Source organism: Bos indicus, chromosome 6 (genome assembly GCF_029378745.1).
Source record: "Bos indicus isolate NIAB-ARS_2022 breed Sahiwal x Tharparkar chromosome 6, NIAB-ARS_B.indTharparkar_mat_pri_1.0, whole genome shotgun sequence".
NCBI lineage: Eukaryota > Metazoa > Chordata > Mammalia > Artiodactyla > Bovidae > Bos > Bos indicus.
In genome coordinates, this window is record NC_091765.1 from 89,547,163 (window position 1) to 89,565,392 (window position 18,230).

General features: G+C 39.9%; 1 protein-coding gene and 1 pseudogene across 1 annotated transcript; both read left to right on the forward strand.

Moving 5' to 3' along the window:
* The first annotated feature begins 3,707 nt into the window (after positions 1-3,707).
* LOC109560571 (cytosolic 5'-nucleotidase 3A pseudogene) lies at positions 3,708-5,290 on the forward strand (annotated as a pseudogene).
* Positions 5,291-13,382: 8,092 nt separating this feature from the next.
* On the forward strand, positions 13,383-15,605 carry LOC109560172 (C-X-C motif chemokine 6). Its single transcript, XM_019962157.2, has 4 exons — positions 13,383-13,618; positions 13,759-13,891; positions 14,033-14,116; positions 14,469-15,605. Exons 1-4 carry the CDS (start codon positions 13,513-13,515, stop codon positions 14,482-14,484), a joined length of 339 nt encoding a protein of 112 aa, XP_019817716.1. The 5' UTR covers positions 13,383-13,512; the 3' UTR covers positions 14,485-15,605.
* The last annotated feature ends 2,625 nt before the right edge of the window (positions 15,606-18,230 follow it).

Genomic DNA, 18,230 nt, shown 5'->3' on the forward strand with positions numbered 1-18,230 from the left:
TAGGTGTCATATTAAAATGAGAGAAACAACAGTAATTTATGGCCATCTTTATTTTGAGAACACACAAAAATATTTATACAATGTTTAATGTATACTTTACTCATGGACACTTTACTCATAAAGCCAAATTGTTAACTCCAAACTGAAAATGACCCAGTTGTCCATTCACAGATGAATGGGTGAACAAATTTTGGTGTATTTGTACACCTGAATCTCATATGAATTATTTAAGGAACATTCAACTGAATGAAAAGGAATAGCTACTTGCAGGGAGCCAGCACGGGAGTTCCCACCCATGACAAAGGTCATGCAGAGAGGCCTGATATGCAAAGGCGAGTCAGGACTCGAGGAGCCCCCCTGGACCTGCCTGAGCATCTACCCCAAAACCAGAATCTGTCTGTTTTACTATTTTACGACTTTCACCAACTCCTCTAACATTAACGGGGGGCTATCCCCGATCACCTTTCTCTGAAGGAAATCAACTTAGAGCTCTAGCTAATTAGCTTCTTGGGCATAATAGGAGTGTTTCAATCCAAACCCCTCAGATGGCTAACTTGCCTGACAGGTTTACCCGGACTCCTACAGCTACTCATACGATTATTTACAGTCTCCCAACTGCGAGAGGCACGGGAAGCTTAAGATATTCAAATAGTATAGAGCCTCTCAGAGAGTTAGAAATTGTTAGAACTAGTAGAAGATTTCATTGTTGAGCCAATGCTTGCTGCCAAGTTTCCACATCCCCTGTATTGTATCCTTGAAAGTGTATTAATTAATACAGTTGGTACATAGAAAAAATAAGTAGTGGCCTTGGTGCTAACAACTTTAGACCCTTAAGGTAATAAATTCTTTCCTTGTTGTAAACCCACTGCACCTCTGCCCTATAGGAATGCAACTTTATCTAACACCTTCGGAGGATGGCGCCAAACTTTAAAATAATTACTCTTAGAGAAAATAAGTCTTATGGCTGACAAACCTTTATCAGAATCATAAAATGTTAACAGGCCTTCTGGCCAGAAGATGATGTAAATCACCTAAACCATTTGTATAGGATAAGTTTGCAGAAAAGAAAGCCTGGTCTCGATAAGGATCAGACTGCTGACTTTGCATGATTTCACACCCTCTATGCTCAACTTAAGGTATATAAGCTTCCTTTGAAAATAAAGCTACGGGCCTTGCTCATCAGGCTTGGTCTCCCCGTGTCATTCTTTCTCTTTCCTTTTCCTTTTCAGGCTGATCCCCTGGCGTGCAGGGGCTCTTTGTGTTCACTTTTCTGCCTGGGCTTCTAAGAACCACTCGAGAAGGTGCCTAAGATGGGGCACCTTCAGCAATTTGAGAGGGCAACTGCGGCCTACGTGAACAGAGCAAGTCCCGTGCTGGGGCTTTATTGGCTTTCTGCATAAACCAAGGAATATCAGCCTCTTTTCTCTCCTCTGTTTTCTTAACTGCAAAATTCTTTCCTTATCTCTTTCTCTATTCTTTTAATCGCCGACGCTGCTCTCCCGAGGGAATCCCTGGATCCAACCAGAGCTGGACCCTGGTAGCTACTAATATTGACAATAACACAGATGTATATCACAAATAGTAAGTCAAGCAAAAGAAACAAGGCACAAAAGAATACATATTGAATGATTTTATTCATGTGAAATTCAAGTACAGCCAAACTAATAACAGTAATGGGTTCCTCTGGAGAAGAGAGACTGCATGGAAAAGAACACAGATTTTCTGAGGTGATGAAATGTTCTATATCTTGATTACTTGTCTACATATTTCAAAACTCATTGAACTGCACACTTAAGATGTATGCATTTCACATGTAAATTTTACCTCAATTTGAAATATAAAAAATAAAAGGTTCATAGCTATCCTCTTTCTTCTTCTCAACAGTCATATGAAGAAGAAGATGGTCTTGGTATTTTCACTTAAAGAAGTAATAAGTTAAGATGTCACAGAAAGTTAGTGGCATTGATATATAAGTAGAATCTAGATAGGGCAACAATCATGGTTAAAAAACACTTTGTTCAAAAATTTTTTCTAATTAAAAAAAAAGCTTATTTTTTTAATAGTTTCAGGTTCACAGAAAATTGAGAGGAAAGTATAGAAATTTCCTGCCTCTACACAAGCATAGCTTTCCCCATTAACAAATTCTCCCATCAGAGTGATGCATTTTTTACAACTGATGAACTTACACTGGCACATCATTATCACTCAGAATCCTTGGTCTACAATAGGATTCACTCTTGGTATTACATATTTTATGGTGTGGACTAATGCATAATGACAAGTATCCATCACTACAATATCATACAGAGCATTTTCTCTGCCCTGAAAATGCTCTATGCTCTCCCTACCCAGCCCCTCAACCTCTCCCAACCCCTGATCTTTTTAATGTCTCCATAGTTTTGTCTTTTCCAGAATGTAATATTGCTGTTGTTCAGTTGCTAAGTCATGTCTGACTCTTTGCAACCCCATGGACTGCAGCATGCCAAGCTTCCCTGTCTATTACCATCTCTCAGAGTTTGTTCAGACCCACATCCACTGAGTTGGTGATGCCATCCGACCATCTCATCTTCTGTCGCCCCTACTCTCCCTTCCCTCAATCTTTCCCAGCATCAGGGTCTTTTCCAATGAGTTGGCTCTTCGCATCAGGTGGCCAAAGTAATGGAGTTTCAGATTCAGCATCAGTCTTTCCAATGAACATTCAGGTTTAACTTTCTTTAGGTTTGACTGGCTGGATCTCCTTGCAGTCCAAGGGACTCTCAAGGGTCTTCTCCAGCACCACAATTTGAAAGCATCAGTTCTTCAGCACTCAGCCTTCTTTATGGTCCAGCTCTCACAGCCATACATGACTACTGGAAAAACAATGACTTTGACTATTATGGACCTTTGTTGGCAAAGTGATGTCTCTGATTTTTAATATGCTGTCTAGGTTTGTCGTACCTTTCCTTTCAAGGAGCAAACATCTTTTAATTTCATGGCTGGAGTCACCATTCACAGTGATTTAAAAGCTGCAGAGCCCAAGAAAATAAAATCTGTCACTATTTCCACTTCCCCCATCAATTTACCATGAAAATTCTGTGGAAGATTCTTAGAGATGGGAATACCAGACCATCATACCTGCCTCCTGCAAACCTGTATGCAAGTCAAGAAGCAACAGTGAGAACAGGACATGGAACAACAGACTGGTTCCAAATTGGGAAAGGAATACATCAAGACTGTGTGGTCACCCTGCTTGTTTAACTTATATGCAGAGTAGATCATGGTGAAGTGCTGGGCTGGATGAATCACAAGCTGAAATCAAGATTGCTGGGAGAAATATCAATAACCTCAGATATGCAGATGACACCGTCCTTATGACAAGGCAAAGAGGAATTAAAGAGCCTCTTGATGAAGGTGAAAGAGGAGAGTGAAAAAGCTGGCTTAAAACTCAGCATCCAAAATATGAAGATCTGGCATCTGGTCCCAACACTTCATGGCAAATAAATGGGGAAACAATGGAAATAGTGACAGACTTTATTTTCTTCGGCTTCAAAATCACTGCAAATGGTGACTGCAGCCATGAAATTAAAAGATGCTTGCTCCTTGGAAGAACAGCTATGACAAACCTAGACAACATATTAAAAAGCAGAGACATTATTAAAAAGCATTTCCAGCTCTTCTCGAACCGCGAGGCAAAAGAGGCCAGGTCCGTGGATCGAGCGGCGGTGGCAAGGGTGGGCGAGGTAGCGAGCGCCAGCGTGTGCGCCCTGGTGGCGGGGGTGGTGCTGGCCCAGTACATATTCACCTTGAAGAGAAAGACAGGCCGGAAGACCAAGATCATCGAAATGATGCCGGAAATCCAGAAAAATTCAGTTCACATCAAGAACCCTACAAGAATAGAAGAAATTATCTGTGGTCTTATCAAAGGAGGAGCTGCTAAACTTCAGATAATAACAGACTTTGATATGACACTGAGTCAATTTTCCTACAAAGGAAAAAGATGCCCATCATGTCATAATGTCATTGACAACTATAAGCTAATCACAGATGAATGTCGAGAAAAGTTACTGCAACTAAAGGAAAAATATTATGCTATTGAAGTTGATCCTGTTCTTACTATAGAAGAGAAGTACCCTTATATAGTAGAATGGTATACTAAATCACATAGTTTGCTTGTTGAACAGGCTTTACCGAAAGCCAAACTTAAAGAAATTGTGGAAGAATCTGACATTATGCTCAAGGAAGGATATGAGAATTTCTTTGATAAGCTGCAACAATACAGTATTCCTGTGTTCATATTTTCGGCTGGTATCGGTGATGTGCTGGAGGAAGTTATCCGTCAAGCTGGTGTATATTACCCAAATGTCAAAGTGGTGTCCAACTTCATGGATTTTGATGACAATGGGCTGCTCAAAGGATTTAAAGGAGAACTAATTCATGTGTTTAACAAACATGATGGTTCCTTGAAGAATACAGAATATTTCAATCAACTAAAAAACAATAGCAACATAATTCTCCTGGGAGACTCCCAAGGGGACTTAAAAATGGCAGATGGAGTAGCCAATGTGGAACACATCCTGAAAATTGGGTATCTAAATGATAGAGTGGATGAGCTTTTAGAAAAGTACATGGACTCTTATGATATTGTTCTAGTAAAAGATGAATCACTGGATGTAGCCAACTCTATCTTACAGAAGATTCTATAAACAACCATTCTTCAAGAAGACCTCTCGCCCATGGGTGCAATTGATGAAAGAGCTGCTCATCTGTTCATCTGGCTAAAAGACTTTTTTTATTTATAATATATTCTTGCTCTTGAAGTTTTTCCTCTGTATTACTGAAGTATTTTCAGATTTGTTGAATCCATCAACTGGAAGTTCCTATTTCTCCACCTCTCTCAACACACTCCTCACTATATATTTTTAACAGATTTTAAAAAATTCTTAGAGCTAAAATTGGAAAAATAACTCCCTAAATTTCCAGAATGACTTTTGTAGCTTAATGTTATTATGACATTTTCGAGGAATCTTTTTATATTGGGAAAGTTTGTAGAAGTTTTTAAAGTTTTATGAAATAATGAAATAATGTGCATGATTTTAAGTGTTGTCATTTTTATAATTTGGGTGAATTACGCTGATGGTATTAATCATCTCCTAAAACTTATGTTTAGTTCTTTTGTTTGGTAAAAATCAGTATTTACCAAAAAATATTGGTACTTGATGTTTGAAAAATATCCATTGGTATCGACATGTCACTAATTATTACAGAATGTTCTGTATCAAAGCACTGACAATAAACATGAAATGAAAAACCTTAAAAAAAATAAATAAAATAAATAAATAAATAAAAAGCATTTCCAACAAAGGTCCATATAGTCAAAGCTATGGTTTTTCCAGTAGTCATATATAGATGTGAGATCTGGACGATAAAAAAGACTGAGTGCTGAAGAATTGATGCCTTTGAACTGTGGTGCTGAAGAAGACTCTTGAGAGTTCCTTGGACAGCCAGGAGATCAAACCAGTCCATCCTCAAGGAAATCAACCCCTTGATTTCCTTGGAAGGGATGATGCTGAAGCTAAGCTCCACTACTTCAGCCACCTGATGCAAAGAGCCAAGTCATTGGAAAAGACCCTTATGCTGAGAAAGATTGAGGAAAGGAGGAGGAGGGGGTGAAAGATGGTTGGATGTCATCACCAACTTAATGGACATGAGTTTGAGCAAATTCTGGGAGATGGTGAAGAACAGGGAAGCCTGATGTGCTTCAGTCCATGGGGCTGCAGAGTCAGACACGACTGAGCAACTGAACGACAACAACAGTTTGCCATGAAGTGATGGTTTGCCTTCTTCTTCTCCAGTGAGAATGTCTTATAGTTGGAATATACAGTATGTATGGTTTTTCAGGTTAGCTTCTTTCCATAATAGGCATTCAAGTTTCCTTATTTTTGTAGGTTGATAGATCATTTCCTTTAAGCACTGAATAATATCCCACTGTCTATATATATCATACTTTATCTATCCGTTTGCCTATTGAAGGACATCTTGGTTGGTTCCAAGTTTTGGCAATCACAAATAAAGTTGCTGTATATACCTGTGTGCAAGTTTTTGTGTAGACATAGTTTTTGACTTCTTTAGGTAATGGAGAATGATTGAGAGATTGTAAACAGAAAATATGTTTTGTTTTGTAAGAACCTGCCAAACTATCTTCCAAGCTGGTTATGCCATTTTGCATTCCCAAGCCCAGTGAGCGGGTGTTCCTATTACTTAACATCCTCACCAGCATTTGGTGGTGTCAATGTCTGGATCTTGATCATTTTAATAGATGTGTAGTGGTATTTCACTCTTGTTGTCTTAATTTGCATGTCCCTGATGATATATAATATAGAATATCTTTTAATAATATTTAGTATCTCCTATTATTTGCTATCTGTATATCTTCTTTGGTAAAGTTTTTCTAAAATCTTTTTTCCTATTTTTTAATCATGCTATTTGTGTTCTTATTTTTGAGTTTCAAGAATTCTTTGGGTATTTTTGACAATTGTCTTTCATCAAATATGTTTTTCACAAATATTTTCTCCTAGTCCGTGGTCTGACTTTTATTTCTCTTGGTAATGTCTTTTGCAGAAATAAAGTTTTCATTTTAATGAAATACAGGTTGTCAATTCTTCCCTTCATTAACTGTACTCTTTCAATCTAAGTTATGATTTTATTTTCAAATCTTCATGGAAAGCTAATTGGATATACTTCATATAAAACTTTCAAAACTGTCATTTATTATTAAAAAATTACTGGTGCATAATCATATTGTGAGCAAAACCAGCTTTAGTCTATTTCTAATATCTTACCCACTATTATTTTTTCTTTTCTATGATATAGTCCTTGGTCATAGCATTCACCAGTTTAGTTCTCAAATTTAAACTAGGGAAAAATGAAAGTTGTTCCCAAGGAACATTCTGTTCCAAAGAAAATTACTTCCGTCTGATTTACTAAAACTGAAAAAAATTTTTTAACCAAAATGATTCAAAGCAAAACATTTTATTAATGGTCTGGTCAGTTTACCCTCCAGAGGAAGCCATGCTTTAAAACCCCAACAGGTTAGTAAGCTACTCATAGTCCATCATTAGCCAGAATTTCTAGGATTTTGTGACTTTTGGTTTGGCATTGCAACACCTCTTATGTCACTGGGCTCAATTTCCTAATTCCCAATTTTTATGAAAATAATATTTCAAAAATGCATAAAAGTGCTTATTCATGATAAGGTTTATGGAAAGTTTTGTGGTAAATGTCACTATATAGTCCATTCCTAGTTTTCTGTTTTTAATTTTGTTTTGTTGGTGTTGCTACTGTTTGTGTTAGTCCCTTTGGCCTGTTATAACAAAGTTCCTAGGTAGCTCAGAAACAACAGAAATTTATTGCTTACAGCTATGGACATTGGGAAGGTTAGGATCCAGGTCCTGAAAGATTCAGTGTCTGGTGAGATCTTGTTTTCTGGTTCATAGATGGTGCCTTCTCATTGTGTTATCACACAATGAAAAGGAGTAAGGAAGCAGTGTGGAGCCTCTCTTATGTACACACTAATCCCATTCATGATAGATCAGCCCTCCTCATCTTCCAAAGGCTTGACCTCCTAATACCATCATATTCAGGATTAGGACCCCATGGACTGCAGCACGCCAGGCTTCCCTGTCCATCACCAACTCCTGGAGCTTACTCAAATTCATGTCCTTTGAGTCAGTGATGCCATCCAACCTCTGTCATCCCCTTCTCCTTCTGCCTTCAATCTTTCCCAGCATCAGGGTCTTTTCAAATGAGTCAGTTCTTTGCATCAGGTGTCCAAAGTATTACTTGTCAAATGTTGAGTCTTTCAGTATTTGTTCAAGTAGTGACAAGGGAGGCCAACAGAGTTCTGATTCTCTAGGAAGTACATAAATTACACACATATAAGCACATCACAATTATTCTTATTAAAACAGCAATCAATTATGTTCTAATATATATTAAATAAGAATGAATGATATTGTAAGTTCATGCAGAAGTGGATATTCTCCTTAAAAATGTTACGAAGATAATGGTGTTCAAAAACAGTATAGTAAATGACCATCATTAAGTGCAATCTTAGAAGTCTAACTTCCACAAAGGATCTCTGTAGTATCAAAAAAATGAAGCTATTTAAACTAGCTGATCCCCTCTAAGATTTTCTTTTCTTGCTGAGCCCAGACCAAATTTCTGAAAACTTCCCATTTCTGAGAAGCCGAAAGCTTTTGACAACATTTAACATTTTAATGCTTATCTTTTCTTTATTTCCTGTGTAGTCATCTCTTGTCAAAAAATTTCTGGCAGGCCAGGATTGCAAGGCTGAACAAAAATAACTAGCTACCCCGTATGCCCAGGAGATGGCAAGGAAAAGCCCACCTACTGTTACTTGGAGCCTTGCTTAGTCTAGACTCAATCAAAATTCAGTACTAATTTACCCCAGGAGAAGGCAATGGCACCCGACTCCAGTATTCTTGCCTGGACACTCCCATGGATGGAGGAGCCTGCTAGGCTTCAATCCATGGGGTCACGAAGAGTCAGACATGACCGAGCAACTTCACTTTCATTTTTCACTCTCATGCATTGGAAAAGGACATGGCAACCCACTCTAGTGTTCTTGCCTGGAGAATCCCAGGGATGGAGGAGCCTGGTAGGCTGCAATCCGTGGGGTCACACAGAGTTGGACATGACTGAAGCTACTTAGCAGCAGCAGCAAGCAGCAAGCAGATTTAATTGTAAATGGGTAGCAGGAAAATTATATCATGAACAAAAGTAGGGAAAACATTCTTGACATATAGTAATTCTGGGGCAACTTTGAAGCCAAGTTAATCCCTAAATGATGCTCCTTTTTCATTGGTCTGTCAAGCCTAATGTGGAAGGAGACGAACTGCATTGATGTTGCCAAGTTAACCCCAAAGTAACTGGCCTTTTCCTTTTCTTTTGTTACTTGCATGCAAACAAGTAACTATTTTCCACTTCAGCTCTTACTGATTGATAAACTGCTATCTTTGATGTGCTTAACTTGATAATGATATGTCTACATCTTTTCTTACTGCAATATATACCATTTCTTAAAGGTAATACAAAGAATAGTAGACATTAAAAAAATAGAAACTTAGAAAAATATGTGAAACGGCCTGTCACAAACTAAATGGCCTAAGTCATATACTAAATCATTAAAGGCCTCTCTGATTTGTTGGAAGAAATCAATTTAGAATAATATCCCCATACTGTTAACATTCAACACAGTATAACCTAGTCAGAATCTTCTCTGATCACTTATCTCCGACAATCACTAAGTTACATAAAATATGTATTTTGGTCAATACTTTTGTTGAGTATATTTTTTCTTTTAATATCAAATATCCTGCTGGTTTCTGAACATTCTTTTGAATAGTTCGGAGTCCAAAGACTGAAAATACCATCTGTATAGTCCCTAAGCAGAAACAATTTCCAACATCAAGAAAAGCCAATTCCAAATAGATAAGTTCAAATGATTAATGACAGTAAACCACCCTATTCTTTCCTCATTAACTTTAAGATCTACTTAACACTACAAAATTTAAAAGTTATCAATATTTGCCATCAAATATTCACAGACTGCTTGCTACTGAACTTGGAATTATGGGACGTCATGGGAGAAATATAAAACATCAGGGCTGATTTTAAAGTTTATGGTTAACTTGGGAGAGACAAGAGAAAAATTATGGAATAATTAATAATTAACTCTGTCTCAGGAGATAGGTTTACAAGTACATTAATTGTTCAAAGATCAAAAGTGGAAGGAATACATTTCCAATGGCCTTATCATATAAACCTTCTCTGAGAAGCTAAGACTTTGAACTGGTCATGAAGAAAGAAAAGACTTAGAAAGCAGGCAGCAGTTTTTGACTGGTTAGCCTAAAAGCCTCTTGGATGTTTGACATCATTGTGACCTCAAGAGTAGATACACTGTGGATTTCAACAGCTTAAAATATGATTATTGGGCAATAAAGTAAAGAGGTTAACCAGATGTGGAGAGCCACAGAGTGTTTGCCAATACTATGAAGAAAGTGCTTCGTAATCTGGAAACTATTAAAATTTTCGTGAGGTGGATTCTCTAGTGCTTGACTTCCAATCTTAAATTTTCTATTTCTTAACTCTCTGGCCTTTCTATCCCAAGTTGAAAAATGATAAGAAAATATTTCTTACCTGCCTCTGAGAAGCAATATGAGGCTTGAAAGATCATGAACGTGTTTTGAGAGCTGCAAACCATCAAGGATGTTTTAATTCCCCTCACATTCCTCTGTGGTGTTATGACTAAAGGTTGCTTTTGACAAACAGTCAACCTTTCAGGCTAGCAGGATGTCATTTTGTGGATTGTTTTGTTATACCTTGAGAGAAAAGTAACACAGTGTCTTTCTCTACTACCTGCCCATGGGTGCAGGCAGGCCAAAATGGCTTCCCTTTAGACTTGCAATAAAGAAGCAATTACTTTTGAAGTGCTCCACCTCCTGTGGTACTGAGTGTCATTGTCAACTGTAGGAAGTCTTCAGACCAGCCACATTCTATCTGCCTTTGCACAAGGTCTACATCGGGAATGCCTAGACAGGAGCCAGAATGGGCAATGCACCTGAATGACTTCAGTGAGAACTTAGGTTAAGTTACCTGATGCTTCTTGGCAACCCAACAGCCAATTTCTAGTGAGGACTTCCTATTACCTGCTTTCTAGCTATATTAATATTTATTTTTGCCTTATATTCTGTAAGCAACCCAAGGTAAGTTGATTCAGGGTGCAAACCAGGTGAAGCATACAATCTGTAAGAGTGTTCAGAGGAAATGGAAATTACATTTCATGACCTTTCTGTGATCTTACCATTTGATGCCAAAACTAATTCATGTGTTCCTTTATACCTAAAACAGCTTATTTGGATCTGAAACACACACACACACACATTTATAAAAACTCAATAACCTATTTGAGTCATTAAACAATTTCCTCCCACAAAATCTTATACCGTGTATGTCTCCCCACCATCACCACCGCCCCCCCCCCGGGATTAAGTTGAATTTAATTTCCCAAGATTTTTAATTACATTTTTGAAGTTTTATCTGATCCACATCAGTGAAGCTTTTGTCTTTAGATACAGTCTAATGTCTAAAAGGGCTTCCCTAGTAGCTCAGATGGTAAAGAAACTGCCTACGATGCAGGAGACCAGGTTCAATCCCTGAGTGGGGAAGATCCCCTGGAGAAGGGAATGGCAACCCTCTCCAGATTCTTGCCTGGAGAATTCCATGGACAGAGGAGCCTGGCAGGCTTCAGTCCATGGGGTCGCAAGGAATCGGACAAAACAGTGACTAACACACACATACACACAATGTCTAAAAAGGTGATATAATAAGTCTGAAGCTATTTTCCCAGGTCACCACTCCCTAGAAGGATGAAGGATTGCATTAGTTGAGTCAGGTATGATGCTGATGGGATCAGGAAGCTACGCAGGATAGAGAACTTCCCATTTAATTTCCCACAAAATGAGGTCAAACCTCTCAGCCCTCTTTAGGGAATTTGCTAAGTTTTCTTCTAGACTAAAAGTTCTAAAGGTCTATGAAACCTCCTCCCTGCTCATCAATGGAAGTGATAGCCTACCAAGGAAGATGTGTGGAGGTGTTAAGAAAATTTTCCAGGGTCATGGGAGACAAGGAAAAGAATTTTGTTCCATGACTGATTTCTGATTGTCATCATGCTCACTGATTGCCTTGGCTTGCCAGCTGTAAGGACACAAGTCTTGAGAACAATCCAGAATAGGATCTAGTGAGATTTCCATGAAAGAAAGCCTACATGCCATTCCAATATCGTTGCCATGCCTGCCATGAAACTGGACATGTGAAAGACCCAGCTGTTAAAACTTCAGAGTTCTTTGGACTTCCCTGGCAGTTTAGTGCTTAAGACCACACTTTCAGTGCAGGGGATGTGAGTTCAATCCCTGGTCAGGGAACTAAGATCCCACATGCCACATGGTGCAGCCAAAAACGAAAACGAGTAAAAAAGCTAACTGCTTCTACAGAGGAGATAATAAGCTACCTCACCCACAGCTTCAGGAAGCAGCTGTAGGCTCACTGGGACTACAGCAGGATTGTGGAAACAGGCTTGGTCACACCACTGCTTATGAAGCTAGATGGTTCCAGAAGCCTGTGTGTGTGAGTCATCCTCCCATCCCATGAAGTTGATTGAGTGAAGTGAGTGGGTTGCCATCTCACTGCCAAACTGATTCAGATCCCTAGAACCAAACTTCCAGATGAGCCCCTTAAACTCATTAGACTCCAGGGCTTCTCCAAACTGGGGCAATTACACATCTGGTTAGGTTTGGAGCCATACCAAGAGGATGGGCTCTGGGGCATTGCTGTAGTCTGCACTCATCCCACCCCCAACCAAGACCATAGAGTCTTCCAATTCCATAGTGTATTGAACTGCTGAAAGCAAGGCATTTTTTCCCAGGGCAATTTGGTGGGTGATTTTTTGATGATTTTTGTTAAACTACCTTGATATGCATGTTTGCAAAACTATGTATAGAATTCCCAGAAAGTGGACTTGCTTTTGCAGCCTGTTCCTGCCACTGACTTCAAGTGGGAGTACAGATAGATACTTTCATCATCTTATCTTGGCTTCTAACTGCTGGCTGAAGTCCAGAGAATTATAAACTAATCTGAAGAAGCTAGAACGGTTTGCCGGCAAGCAGGAGTGAAAGGTTTTTCAGTTTGGTGTAGTTTGAGTTACAGCTTACATTAACTGAATAGTAACAATTATTACAGTTATAATAATAATTGGGAAAGAGTTCAGAAATTTTTCTAAAATCTAACCTCCCAGCTAAACTTCCCTGCAGGTTCAGTGGCTAAGATTCCATGCTTCCAATGCAGGGTTGCGGTTGGATCCCTGGTCAGGGAACAGAGATACCACATGCCCGCGCGCCCCCCCCCCCCCACCCCGCCCCAAACCTCGCCTGGGGCAGAGCCAAATTAATAAAAAAACAGAAAGAAAAACAAAACAAAAACAACCCCCTCCCCCCAAAGAATCCTTCCAGCGGCTTACTTTGTGCCTAGTCTTTCTGTTTAGATGAAGATGAGGGGCATCTCTGAAAAGACACCTGTCACCCAGGAGAAGCTAGCTTTCGCTCGCCCGGGCTGGCCCGGGTGGACAAAATCTGCGCAGGATTGCTTCTTACTTCCAGCGAAAGCAGCATCCACTCCAGCCACCGCTGGGCGACCTAACAGATCCGCTGCGGGCTGCTCCTCCCAACCACTCTCCTCAAACCCCGCTCCTCCAGGCCCCTCCACCCGGCCCCCTCTCCCCGCCCCCCACTTAGTTCAGGGAATTTCCCAAGCATCCTAAAGGTTGAGTTTCCTGCCTGGAGGAAGGGGCCAGGGTTATAAAAGCTACGCTGAAGACCCGAGGCAGTCACAAGCGCTCTGGCTTCGGATCCCGCGCCTTCTCCCTCCTTCGGAGCCCTCTGCAGTCCTCTCTTCGCCACTATGAGACTGCTATCCAGCCGCGCTGCCCGCGTCTCCGGCCCTTCGGGCTCCCTGTGCGCGCTGCTCGCGCTGCTGCTGCTGACGCCGCCCGGGCCCCTCGCCAGCGGTGAGAGCGCTAGATCAGCCGAGCGCACCCGGCGGGTGGAGCGGAGCGGCGTCCCGGGCGTGGGGAAGTGTCCCGGGCGGGCGGACTGGGGAAGAGCTCTCCCCGCAACCTGCCCTATAACGGTGTCTCTCCTATCCCAGCCGGTCCTGTCGCGGCCGTTGTGAGAGAGCTGCGTTGTGTGTGTTTAACTACCACACCGGGAATTCATCCCAAAACGGTCAGTGATCTGCAGGTGATCGCCGCGGGACCGCAGTGCTCCAAGGTGGAAGTGATGTAAGTCCTGGTGCGCGGCGTTGTCCACCGTGATCTTTGCAAGAGGGAAGGTTCCCCCCACACCGCACCCGCCCCCCCTCCCCGCCCGCCTTAGTCTTCAGCCCCCACGTTCACGGGTGCATCCTCGTTTTCCCTCTGCAGAGCCACCTTGAAGAATGGAAGGGAAGTCTGTCTGGACCCAGAAGCTCCTTTGATCAAAAAGATCGTTCAGAAAATATTGGACAGGTATCTGTCACTTTGCTCTTTCTGGTTTCTTAATCTCTCTTGGAGTGTGGATTTCTCAAAGTCCTTACTCTCTGAGATTTGGCGACCACATTTCAGACCATGTTTAAAATAAAAAGGATGTTCCGGAGAAGAAGGGAAAGTTGTTTTCGAAGGTCCTGGGGAAACTCTTATCATGAATCTCAACAAGAATTGCCTAGGAGGTTACACAGAACTCATTATTGAGATGTATTTTGTTTGTTAAGGACTCCACCCTCTGCTTTTTATTGATCCTAAATCCTGTTTTGAAAACGAGTTGGGGTAGACAAGTGTGTGGAAATTTGGTTAAACTGATATAATTTTTTTTTTTCAACAGTGGAAAGAACAATTGAAAGAAAAGACCATGTGTTAGAAAAGTTGCCCAGTTCTTCAGCAGAATTTTCTGGGGACCTCTGGACCCACTGAAGACAAGAAGCAAGGGCTCATTTTCTCCAATGAGTTAGGTTTCTGTACGAATTCCCTACTATGAAAGAGAGAAAGGAAGAGGGAATCTATGCTTGCCCTTGCAGCTTTCTGCTCAGTTTATGTCCTGTTTAGCATATTATTTCCTGCTCCTTATTTGCTGTTATTTTAACTGTTATGCTATTGAAATCTTTAAGAGTTGACTAAATTGTGAATTAAGAAATCACTGATTGTTAATCCTTTCAATGTGACTACTGTTATTTCTAGAATGTAGTTCTTATACTGCCATGGGAAAAGCTGTATGAGAGTGAATGGAATTTCATTGGAATGCTGTATATGGAGATAAATTGTTATCCTCACTCTCTTATGAAATAGGAACAACTTTAGTATTGTTTTTTGGGGAATATGTTAGAGAATTTTCTTACTCTTGACCCTTGGAAGATATTTAAGTTATACTGCATTAGAAATATGAGTGTTATACAGTTATCTGTGTAGAATATATTTCCTTATTTAGAATTTCTAAATATATGAGTTCTATAAGGACTAATATATTCTTTTTCTGTAAATTTAGACATTTGATGTCTTCCTAGTATGGCATAATGTCATGACTTACTCATTAAACCTTTGATTTTATATGGTATTTATTAGCTATTTTATTAGGAGTATTGTATTTCTAGCCACTAAGCATGTATTTTTGACTAATAAATAATCTAGGAACTAGGTAAATTCCTTATTTCTAGTTTTTATAGAAATACATCCCTTTAGGTTTTTAAGAGTAAAGGCAATCTTAACAATGATCTATACTTTGAAAGTTCTGAAAGCATATTCAAGGTCTTTGAATATAAACTCATGTAGTTTATAAAAAATGCACAGCCTTGCTAAAATGTGCAGACATATATACTGTATCTTTTTAAGTGTTTGACCATTTTGTTACAAAGAATTACATATGCATCACAAGTACTATGTTAAAATTGTACTTTTTAAATGTATCTCAATGGTTTATAGTGCTTCTTTTGTTCTTTGGAAAAAATAAAAGATTTATAAAATTTACTCAAGTTCATAGTTTATTGTACTGTTACAAAAATGTCATTCCTCCTTAATTCTACATTGCACATGTGCTTGCTAAGTCACTTCAGTCATATTTGACTTTTTGAGACCCTTTGGACTATAGCCTGCCAGGCTCCTCTGTCCATGGGATTCTCCAGGCAAGAATACTGGAGTGGGTTGCCATGCCCTCCTCCAGGGATTGTCCCAACTCAGGGATCAAACCTGCATCTCCTGTGTCTCCTGCCTTGCAGGTGGATTCTTTACCTGCTAAGCCACTGGGGAAGCCCCTGGTTCTACATTACCAAATTGTAAAAATTAACCATGCTCCTCTCTGACTAGCAGCAGGACTCTCATTTCCCAATGTCCTTGTGTTAGTTCAACCTATCTCCAAGCTCACTTCCCTTCCAGTTCCTTCATAGCACCAACAACCTTTGGGCTCTTTCGAAAACACAAATAGGTAAGACTTCCTTACCCTAAATCCTTTACTGACTCCCTGTTTCCTAAACATGAAATACAAGTTGCAAAGCATGACAAATCAGGTTCTGTCTTATGACTCCTGATTACTACCTCAAAGTCATTTTTCCGTAGCATAATTGCAGTCAAGAATTTAGTTTCCCTACTGGGCATGTTCCTTCCAGGTCTATGCCTTTGGTAGGACCTGTCCCTGGAAAGGCCTTCATATTTTTCTCTCTATAGAAGGAAGCTTATTCACCCTTCAAAGCTCTATTCAAACAATACTTCCTTCATTTTTTCCTTCAAGTTTTCCTTGGCACTACCAGCAGAATTTATGGTTTCCATTTTGATGTTCCCATAGTGTCTTCTAAGTATCTGAATTCACGGGAATAGCCAATATTGCATTGCTTTTAGTTGCTTAAAAGGACTTTTACCCTACTCTACTAGAGTTCTCCCAGAGCATCTCCCACATTTCATTCATCTCTGTATCTTCAATACCTGATACAGATTGACTTAATTAAATAAGTTATCTTGAAACTCAGGTTGTAGATAGTATCCTAAAATCAATCACCTGGCTCATTGTAAGTGCTAAATAAACTGTAATTCCTTTACCCTTTTCCCTTTCTTGTCTACAAATAATCCAACGAGAGCTTTGGTAAGCATAGTCCTTTCAACCTATAACACAGAACACTCACTTTCACCTGACTAACTCCCGTCCTTTTTCCAAAGGCAGTTTACCTGTCACTTAAGGCCTCTCTGACCCTTCTCTCCCACTTAGATTAAAGCCCCTTTTATATCCTGTCATATGACTGTTCTTTTCCTTCATAACATTTTGTCACCAACATGACTGTAGAGCCTATGGAGACTATACACATGGCACCCCACTCCGGTACTCTTGCCTGGAAAGTCCCATGGACGGAGGAGCCTGGTGGGCTGCAGTCCATGGGGTCCCTAAGAGTCAAGCACGACTGGGCGACTTCCCTTTCACTTTCCACTTTCATGCATTGGAGAAGGAAATGGCAACCCACTCCAGTGTTCTTGCCTGGAGAATCCCAGGGACAGAGGAGTCTAGTGGGCTGCCGTCTATGGGGTCGCACAGAGTCAGACACGACTGAAGCGATGCAGCAGCAGCAGCAGCAGCAGCAGCATTCCAACTTCACTGTAAACTTCATAAGGGGAGGACTACATTTATCATATTCGCTTCTGTTCTTAAGACAGTGACTAACACACAGTAACACATTGGGCTTAAACAGGTTAGTGACCTAAGCAAATCCCACTGTCTCGCTGGTATGGAAAGAGCAATTTAACATAAATAGCTCATTCTGAGGAAAAGCAAGAAAACAAAAAGAGAGCAACTAATCCAATTAGTATACATACACACAAACTCTAATTGGATTAATATGTTATATATGCTTATATTAATATGTTATATTAATATATATGCTTATATTAATATGTTATATTAATATATATGCTTATATTAATATGTTATATTAATATATATGCTTATATTAATATGTTATATTAATATGTTATATATGCCAAAGGCTTTGACTGTGTGGATCACAATAAACTGTGGAAAATTCTGAAAGAGATGGGAATACCAGACCACCTGACCTGCCTCTTGAGAAACTTATATGCAAGTCAGGAAGCAACAGTTAGAACTGGACATGGAACAACAGACTGGTTCCAAATAGGAAAAGGAGTATGTCAAGGCTGTATATTGTCACCCTGCTTATTTAACTTATATGCAGAGTACATCATGAGAAACCCAGGGCTGGAAGAAGTACAAGATGGAATCAAGATTTCCAGAAGAAATATCAATAACCTCAGATATGCAGATGACACCACCCTTATGGCAGAAAGGGAAGAGGAACTAAAAAGCCTCTTGATGAAAGTGAAAGAGGAGAGTGAAAAAGTTGGCTTAAACTCCACATTCAGAAAACTAAAATCATGGCTTCTGGTCCCATCACTTCATGGGAAATGGATGGGGAAACAGTGGAAACAGTATCAGACTTTATTTTTGGGGGGTCCAAAATCACTGCAGATGGTGATTGCAGCCATGAAATTAAAAGACGCTTACTCCTTGGAAGGAAAGTTACAACCAACCTAAATAGCATATTCAAAAGCAGAAACATTATTTTGCCAACTAAGGTCCACCTAGTCAAGGCTATGG

What these genes read in the sequence shown, in the direction of transcription:
- LOC109560172 (XM_019962157.2), top strand. Translation starts at nt 13,513, where the DNA reads ATGAGACTGCTATCCAGCCGCGCTGCCCGCGTCTCCGGCCCTTCGGGC. An exon ending in GCCCGGGCCCCTCGCCAGCG is followed by an intron (nt 13,619 to 13,758) that starts GTGAGAGCGCTA and finishes CTCCTATCCCAG; the next exon opens with CCGGTCCTGTCGCGGCCGTT. An exon ending in TGCTCCAAGGTGGAAGTGAT is followed by an intron (nt 13,892 to 14,032) that starts GTAAGTCCTGGT and finishes TTCCCTCTGCAG; the next exon opens with AGCCACCTTGAAGAATGGAA.